The sequence below is a fragment of the Pseudomyrmex gracilis genome, unplaced genomic scaffold (assembly GCF_002006095.1).
Source record: "Pseudomyrmex gracilis isolate BER0280 unplaced genomic scaffold, ASM200609v1 scaffold_163, whole genome shotgun sequence".
Taxonomy (NCBI): domain Eukaryota; kingdom Metazoa; phylum Arthropoda; class Insecta; order Hymenoptera; family Formicidae; genus Pseudomyrmex; species Pseudomyrmex gracilis.
The window spans coordinates 4,650-13,215 of record NW_018020747.1 but is presented as its reverse complement, the minus strand read 5'-3'; the positions used below and the strand labels follow the sequence as shown (position 1 = coordinate 13,215).

The 8,566-nt window shown below is 44.8% G+C and overlaps 2 protein-coding genes across 5 annotated transcripts in view; one reads left to right on the top strand and one right to left on the bottom strand.

Moving 5' to 3' along the window:
• LOC109857542 overlaps positions 1 to 7,662 on the top strand; it is a 75,455-nt gene extending 67,793 nt beyond the window's left edge. Inside the window, exons 2-4 of one of the 2 annotated variants that reach the window (XM_020433946.1) lie at positions 5,743 to 5,989; positions 6,199 to 7,010; positions 7,163 to 7,662. In XM_020433946.1, coding sequence (XP_020289535.1) covers positions 5,822 to 5,989; positions 6,199 to 7,010; positions 7,163 to 7,640 — 1,458 coding nt within the window. In that variant the 5' untranslated portion in view covers positions 5,743 to 5,821 and the 3' untranslated portion in view covers positions 7,641 to 7,662. Of the gene's footprint in view, positions 1 to 5,742; positions 5,990 to 6,165; positions 7,011 to 7,162 lie in introns of both variants that reach the window. The other variant, XM_020433944.1, reaches the window with a different exon arrangement.
• LOC109857540 lies at positions 412 to 4,921 on the bottom strand. 3 transcript variants are annotated; one of them, XM_020433939.1, is made up of 7 exons: positions 4,766 to 4,921; positions 4,377 to 4,639; positions 3,670 to 3,936; positions 2,859 to 3,285; positions 2,399 to 2,662; positions 1,668 to 1,938; positions 412 to 952 (listed from the first exon to the last, which is right to left on the bottom strand). In XM_020433939.1, the coding sequence occupies exons 2-7, from the start codon at positions 4,621 to 4,623 to the stop codon at positions 596 to 598; spliced, it is 1,833 nt and encodes a 610-aa protein (XP_020289528.1). In that variant the 5' UTR covers positions 4,624 to 4,639; positions 4,766 to 4,921; the 3' UTR covers positions 412 to 595. The 3 variants fall into 3 exon arrangements, with proteins under 3 accessions (XP_020289528.1, XP_020289529.1, XP_020289530.1); XM_020433940.1 differs by having other exon boundaries at positions 4,377 to 4,629; XM_020433941.1 differs by having other exon boundaries at positions 885 to 1,039.
• Positions 7,663 to 8,566: the final 904 nt, after the last annotated feature.

The following is an 8,566-nucleotide window of genomic DNA, read 5'->3' as shown; positions in this document are numbered from 1 at the left end:
GCGAAATGGGCCTGTCAGACGTCAGACTAGATTTGAACGCGGGGATAACGAGACAGTGCCATGTGATGCATGACGAGTAAAAAAAAAAAAAAAAAAGAGAAATCAACCATACGTAGTCGAGATTATAATAAAACAGCTGCAGTTCCAATGCTGAGAATTTCTTAATTTTGTAACGAATCGGTAGCAAGAGCCCCAGTTTAATTCTGGTTTTGAATAAAGCCACGGAAAACAATAGAAATAAATGAGGAGGCGTAAAATTGTATTATTGAATGTTAAAGCGAGCATACGTGTTGACACGTTTTATCGTCGAGCCAGACGATTAAAAACAATCATCTCTCCAAATAGATTATCTCTTTTAAAAATAAACAAATTTTGCAAACAAATTTGTCGAGTCAACATTTTTAATGGTCTTTCCGATAAATACAAACAATTCTTCAAATAATCACATATTCGTGAGAATTATTAATGCCTCGCGATCTGTTATCCGGGTATTAATTTGCCCGGCAATGTGAATGAAAGGCGAACAATTCAACGACTGCGCGCACACACACACACACACATATAACTGTTTCTCTGTGTTCTCGTTAAGAATTCGTTACTCGAACTCTTCGAAATCCACGAAACCCGGTCGCTTGAGAGGCGGAGCGTGCTGTTTCAACAAAGCGATCCTGGCGTCCCTCTCGGGATCCTTCGGCGGGCTGGGCAATATGGTCCTCCGTGTGGACGGCATTTTGAACTTTCGATCGATTGGCTTGCAGCCCGGCATGACGGAGAGCCGTCTCCTGGCGGGCACGACGTCCATGCGCCGCCACAGAAAATCCACCTCTTCCTTCATCTCCTTCGGCATTAGCTTCAGGATAAGCTGCTGTCTGGCAGCGATGCCGTTAAAATCGTTGATTCTCTCCATATCGAGCTCGTCAACGATCGCTATGGCCCTTTCATAGAAATCTATCTGTGGGAATATTAGGGAGACCGAGGCTCTTGTACTAACCGCGTTGTCGATCCTTTGCCTATCTCAGCGGTTCGATTGTGTCGCACACTGTAACGGAAAGAACTGCCTCTCGCGAAAAGGAGGCTTATCCCTCGTTCTTATCTTTTACAAAGAGAGAAATTTTTCAGAAGTGACTTTTTCGCTTTTCGCGGCGCAAAAAAAAAAAAAAAAAACCAAGACGGTGCAAATAATCTAAAGAAGTTCGAATAAAAGGGGAAAAAAAAGAATAACTTTCATTAACGAGTGAAGAACAATCTTCGTCGTTAAGGCGTCTCAAAGAAATGGAGTGCAAAATCGTGGTGAAGAAAATCACTTTTCTATTATCGTTATGTACCGAATATAATGCGACTCGTAACAGCGCTCCAATAAATATAATTCGCGCGCGCGCGCTGTGCTATATATTTTCTGTCTACTAAAAAATTGAAATCACGAAGGCACGGATTGCTCTGAGAAAAGATTAATGTTAAAGCGACGAGAAGACGGTAGGTGGCGAACGCCGAGTCGGTTTTAATCTCCGATATTTTTTAGACGCGATCCATTCGCGCGTGCCAACTAATTTTAAATATAATATGCAATCGGGTACATATATATCGATCGCGTGGAGCAAATTTGACTGCGACTGGATGACACTGTTACGAGTGTACGTTTGTGATATCGTGCAAGATTTTATTTTTACCAGACAATCGATACCGAGCTTTCTGGCGGTTTCGCGTGCCACAATCGCGGCTTCTCTCGCTTCATTCCGATTATTCTGATGGATCTCCATTCGCAGTAACAGATGATAGATGTTCAGGTACCACTGGTCACATCTTGCCTCTTGCGCCACGTCGTATCCCTTCTTCGCGTAGAATCTGGCCAGATCGAAGCGACGAATGTCGACGAGGACTTTGCAAAATTCATGATACAGCCAGGCGAGTTCAAGCGGCGCAGATGCCATGGCTAATCTCCTGCTCCAGACCGCAAATATTGAAATTCCGTTTTGGGATAATTGATTGGTTTATTAATGTAAATTATTATCGCAAATTAATTGTGCGTAATAATTATAATTGCAAATTTTATATATGTATCAGATTATATAGAATGCTTGTCAATTACTCATCATTGTATAAATTAATTATATTATTAACGCTCGTTGAACGAAGAGAAGCAATATCCAGCAACTGTTATTTCAACAAGATGAAGATAATATTGACAGTTGAAATTAAAATTTTTTAAAACACAAATAAACAAAACATAAATAAACAAAATAAGTGTTTCTCATTATCCGTTCGTAAATTAAAAAAAAAAAAACAACGTATATAAACGTAAAACCGTAATTCCACATTTGCACATGTAAGATTCAAGGAAATTATGATTCGCTCTACAGGTCTCTGGTGTGCCTGTTTGTGGTTTATGAATAAATTATACCGATGAAACATCTTCAGCATTTCCTTCGGGTTCGCAGTCGGCATCCATGCCAAATCGCTATCTCGCGGCAAGCTCGCAACTCGAATTCCCAAGTGATGCTTTAAATATCTCGTCTTCGTTTTCTCGTCGTCCAAACACGTTAAATTACGCGCGTCGATGTACACCCACGCTATAGTTTTGTAAAGCGCGTCAAGGCACCTCCGTTTCAACGGAAACATCTTGTCCGAGTACGAGTCGAATTTGTCTTTGATGCGATAGACAGATCTAACGACAGAAGAATTTCAAAAAAAAATAAAATAAAATAAAATAAAACAATCATACAACAAGAAACTCAACAATAAAAGAATGATATCGCGAATGTGTTGGACTGTGTTTCCAATTTCAAACAATATTAGGCGATACGATATGAAATACTCGGTTCGCGCGCTACGCTATAACAAAGAAACAAAGCCACACGAACTTGAAGAAAGTGGGATAGTCCTTGCTGATTCTCGCGGCGAGCAGTTGGCGCAACAGAAAATCCGCTTCCAAAACGATATTATTCTTGCGCAGTTCTCGCTCCCGTTCCATCATCATTCTGAATCCTTTCGGGAGCTCTCGTTTTCGGAAGATCGTAACGTAAAGCGGTCGTCTCATCCTCAGCAGTTCTTGAAGTCGCACTAGTTTGCGATGACACGTACTCGCGAGCGCGATCAGCGTCGCGGCCGAGCTCTTGCACGGCGAATCTACGATTTCCGAACGGCTCGCAATATCCTCGAGAAAATCCTTATCGATCGCCAAGTAACCCATATACATTTTCGCGATGACGCGCTGTAGCTTCTTCATTCGCGCCTGCTGTTGCACCTCGGGATCGTTCACCTTGAATCTCGCCTCGTCCTCGTCAATACCTGCGATCAAAAGTCAATCTTCGCGCTACTTCGTATACGGGCCGCAACACAGTGCGCGTGTCGCAGATAACGAAATCGTTAAAAGACGAGCGATTTCTCAATTGAAAAATACTCGATCGAATCTCTCGTATTACGGTCTCGCACTCCGCTCGACTTAATGCCCGCGACGGAACGAGTTTCGATAAGAAGCAAAAGTATCTTCTTGCGCACTATCTAAGAAAATTGAATCTCGCCTCGCGAGAAAAGTCAGAATCTACGTTATTCCGAACGACGACTTTTTTTTCGCCTCGCTCGACGATTGATGGCGTCGATATATCCGTCGAGATATCACCGTCGTTTGCCCCGCCTTTGTTCTCCGAGCGTTGTGCGCGCGATTGTGCGCACCTTCGAACTCCTCGTCCTCGTCCTCCTCGGGTTTGCCGATCAAAGACTCGCGGTGCTCCTGCAGCCGTCGTATTTTCGGATAGAGCAGCAGCAGAACTACAGGCGACGTGTTCCGACCGACGCAATCCTCGATGGTGCCGTAGGCTTGATGAAAGCCGTGCTCAAAGGTCATCTCGTCCCGCCGCACGCCTCGCAGGCTGTGAGCGAACTCCCCGATCTGGAAGAGCACTTCCATCCGCGTTCGCCGTACCTTGTAATGACCGGGATCTGTGGGCCGAGATACGACTGTGTGCACACGAACGAACGCAGAGATCACACAAACCCGTATCTGCCTATTTTATCGAGGTACATCGAGCGCGAGATACATTTATCGAAGGCCATTGAGCGCTTAAAGCGTGATTATATCGGCGCGGCTCTTTGCGAGATAAAATGACATTTGTCGATATTGCGCGAACAAAATCTAAATAAAGCAAAAAAACGAGATACACGAGTACAGGTGTACAAGCGCGCACGAGTAGGAGATTAAACAAGTTTTAAACATTACAGAAGTAATTAGAATACAACGTTCTCTCGTATATACGTGTATGTATATGTATATAATTTATATCAAGCGCGTCTCTAAAGAAAGTTTACTTGACATTTTACGTCGGTTCTTACACATCCTCAGTTTCTATTTCACAAAGTTTCTTAATGCATCGCGGTTGTACCTATTTCCATGCATTTCTCCGCCACTTTTCTCGCGCTGAAGTATCTCATATATTTCATAAGCGCTTCGCAGAGTCCGATTAACGTTCTGAGATTTTCGGCTTCCAAATTGGAAGATTTTTCGTAGTAATATACGGCCGTGGAATATCGGCCCAGACTTGTTAGTCGATGGCCCCATTCGCGGTAAAGGATGGCCTCTCTGAAGACTTCGGGAGCCTCCTCCCTCTCCCTCATCTTCAGCGCCGACATGACGATCTATTGAAATCTTATCAAAGGCAAGACGGAAACCATTAACTCGTTAAATGTAATCGGCTTAATCGAACACAACTGTCATCGGAAATACGTGTTATTCGAAATAGAAGAAAAATCGGACGGAAAAAAAAAAACTCACAAATCCACTTATTTTCTTTAAACGACAAATTTCTCTGAGCAACAAACGAAGAATGTATCACATAGTTGATTTTTTCACATCGTTGATTTCTTACATTTAAAAAAAAAATGATATTAGCGATTTTTTCGATGAGGCGTGCTTTCGCATTTACATGACATTTTAGATAACCAGAGACGGAGCGTATTGTGTGAAAATAGCGCGAATGCGAGCGCGAGGTTACATGATACGCTGCAATTCTCACAGGTTTCAAAATGCAGTGCTTTGCGTAATTCGATACAAGACGTCCGAGCACTACATTCGGTTTATTTCTGCATATTCATGGAACTGCATTAGCGAATCTACACAGTAAAGTAACGCAATACAATATCAGATTAACCGCTTCACTGGCTTTTTTTGTTTTAACTAACGACAGTTGCGTAGTTTTCGCAGAAATGTTCGAAAATTATTATTTTGCAAACGCGAAACTTTAAAAAGCGAAATTTTAAACGCAACATTTTGTCGTTTTTCCGAAAGACAACAGTGTAGATATGGTGTTCGCCGAGAAACTAGGTCGCTCTTGTTCGCTTTCCTTTCGTTGAAAAAAAAAAAAAAAAAAAAACTCGAAGCCTACTCGCTCGTTTCAATATCGTGCTCTGTTATACGTGACAATTAATACCACAAAAGACTTTTATGTGCGTTGCAGTATTTTGAAGTGAAAGCGGATTACGACGCTATAGAATGATTTCTGAGTAGATTCCGAGGAAAGCTTTTCAAGCACTTTTCGGCAGTCGAGCTTCGAGTCTCAAAGAGAATATTCAAGAGAATATTCAGTCTTTTCGAGATGTGCGTTATTGAAATAATTATTAAATCAGGAGTTAATTATCACTTCGCTGCAACTCAATATCCGGAGATTCATCCTTTGATCAATATTTATCACTGTGTAATGTAATAAGCATTATTATTTCTCTTATATAAGTCGTGTTTCTTTTTTTTTTCAGATTTTCTAGTTTATCTCCAGGACGAATCTTTCTCGTAAAACGCGGGCCATCGGTTTAAGGCTGTTCTCGAGATGCGGTGATGGCTTTGTTGTATAGGTTCGCGCAGCTGCACGATCGCAGTGGCACGCGGGTGTTCTCCTTCGTCGTCACTAGGACCGTCGTGCGCGATCCTGAGAGGGACGTCACCAGCAAGGAACTAGTATGCGGTTTTCAGAGATGGGCCGTTGCTTTCTCGCGCGGCGAAAAGGTACCCTCTCTCTTTCTTTCTCTCTCTCTCTCTCTCTCTCGACATTTCGACCCCTCAAACTCTCTTAACTATGCAAATCTTTCTTCGTCACAAAATTGCATTTTCTTGTACACTCTATCCTGTCTTCTCTCTTTCTAACTCTTCTATTTCAGTATTGATCTATCTTTCTGTCCCAGAAAATACGATTATCCGATGCTTATCCTTCCAAGGTCCTCGGTGTCTATCTAGTATGGCGCGGCGCGTCAAGAAACCTCCGCGTCTACGTGGACTTTACGTTCACGCTTTTAAATCGGGAGCACTTCTCCATGAACGAAAGCTTTTCCGGCAAGCGCGTCAAGTTCACTTACGAAGCTCCCGCTCAGGGTAACCGCAACTACATCGCCGTTGCGGATCTGTACAGTCGTAATTTCGCCGATCCGAACGGCGAGTTTCAGCTTGAGCTGTCCATGGCGAATGTGCGGACAGTCTACATGACCGAGGTCAGAATGCCGACGTCGGTGCTCGGTCAGCCGAAACCGAGCAAACTCGAAACCGACTACTTCGCGTTCGGTGGATTCGACTGGAATCTGGTCATCTATCCGCACGGAGAGGGAAAGGATAACACGGACGGATCCCGCGGTCAGGACAGTCGCGTGAGCGTCTATCTGATAAGACTGTCGGGTTTCGATCACCGTTGCAGAGTGAGGTACATTCTGGCTCTGGGCGAGGGCGATCGGCGTATCGACTCGGGACAGATCGAGGACATCTCCGACTCGGAAGGTTGCGGCTTCGGCTGGCACACGAAGTTCAGATGGTCCGAGATCGCGCACAAGGGAACGCTCCGGGTGTCGTTGGAGATGCTCGAGGCGAGAACTATTTGCGAAGTCGCGGTACAAGCGTTAGGCCCGACGGTTTTGCCAGCCGCGCCTTGCTACGATCGCGACAAACAGGCCTGGACAATTCGCGCCGATCTCAACTCCGACACGGTCAGACTTCATTTGGTGTACAAAGACATTCATAACGTGCCGAGGAATCATTTGAGGTGCGTATCAAATTTATCGTGAAAATTATTTTAGAGGAAACTATTATATAGTACGCGCGATTGAATATGCAAAATCTCAAACGTTTTAAAGAAATATTATTACGTTGGTTTAATTGCTATATTCTATAAAGCGCATGATTTTATGCAAGCAGGTACGTAAGTTGGTCGGCTTATCTGCTGAAGCGCGAGGGACCAAACGTCGTGGCGATTGGACTGCCCGGCGAACCGTTCAGCCGCTACTACGTTCAGGAATCCGTCGACGAGGGTATCATCATGGAGACTAACGTAGACATGAACGACGTGAAGGAAAATCATTGTCCATATCTCACGGATAAAGGTCAACTGCTTATCCGGTTGGAGTGGAACGAGAGTCACTTGCTCTTCCAGGCGACTTATCACAAGTACGACGACGTGTGTCGCGTTCACAATCAGCAGATGCGACGCGAGATCATGTCGCTGCAGGCGGAAAACTACGGTCTCGAACGGCAGTTGTTCAGCTATCAGAAGAGTCTTGCGTACGCGCAGGCCCAGCAGCAGCAGCAACAACAACATCCAAATCAGCAACATCACTCGGTGGGACATCAAGGTCATTTAGAGCGATCGGCGTCCAGCGAGACTGAATACGCCTGACAAGTGGAACGCGAGTTACCGGTGTCGCCAACACCGAGTTCTCGACGTCAGCTACCATCGGCAGCAACATCGCCAGCGACGGTGCCGGAGGACGATCAACGGGTGCATCAGAACCTGGTCAAAATGATGGACCGACGGCTGAGCAACGTGCAGCTGCAACAGCATCTCTACGAGGAGAAGCGACATCATCGCTACAGCAGCGGCAGCGGCAGCAATGTCTCTTCGCCCAGACGGAGCATCGATCCGATCAGTCAGGAGCATCGTCGCAGTATCCTGCAGCAGCCCAGATCCAGCGTAAGCGCCAGATCCAGCAGCAGCATTAATGGCGGGAATGGTAATGGCGGTTACGAGAACCGCGGCGCCGGCAATAATGATCGGTATGCCGGTTACTATCTGGGATACGTCGGCCAAGCGGCGCACAAGCGACGCAGAACCACATTCTGGGAGACGCTGACGGGCTTGGTGTGCTCCCTGGGGGCTCTGGCTACCAGAGCCGCAAAGATGGCTACTAGACGGGGCGATCCGCTCTGAGGGCACAATCGACGGAAGACTTGACGCAACGATCGCGGCTCGCATGGGAATGTGACGTTGAACTCGTTGGAAGCGCACATACTGCGCGCTTTTCCGTTTTTTGCGTATACTGATGCGACATCTTACGCGGAATGAATTTCGAGAGATATCGAAAGTTGTGTGACGGTCAGAGAAAGGTTGTGAGTTTAACGTAACGTTATTTATTTTTATAATTTTCGATTCGCGCTTAAAATAAAAATTAAAACTTTGTATTGTACATTTCTTCTATTTTAAGTTTGTTTCAATTTTCTCTGTGTGCCATAATTCAAAATTATATATATCTCCTTCGTAGATACGCACTCTCTTTAAGTTCGTAAAATATATATTTTCTCTTAATCAAAAGATACGCGTGGTAG

Coding starts and splice junctions, on each gene's coding strand:
- LOC109857540 (XM_020433939.1), bottom strand. CDS start 4,623: ATGTCGGCGCTGAAGATGAGGGAGAGGGAGGAGGCTCCCGAAGTCTTC. Junction 3,937..4,376: donor GGAGAAATGCATGGAAATAG/GTACAACCGCGA, acceptor CTCGGCCCACAG/ATCCCGGTCATTACAAGGTA. Junction 953..1,667: donor AGCTCGGTATCGATTGTCTG/GTAAAAATAAAA, acceptor ATATTCCCACAG/ATAGATTTCTATGAAAGGGC.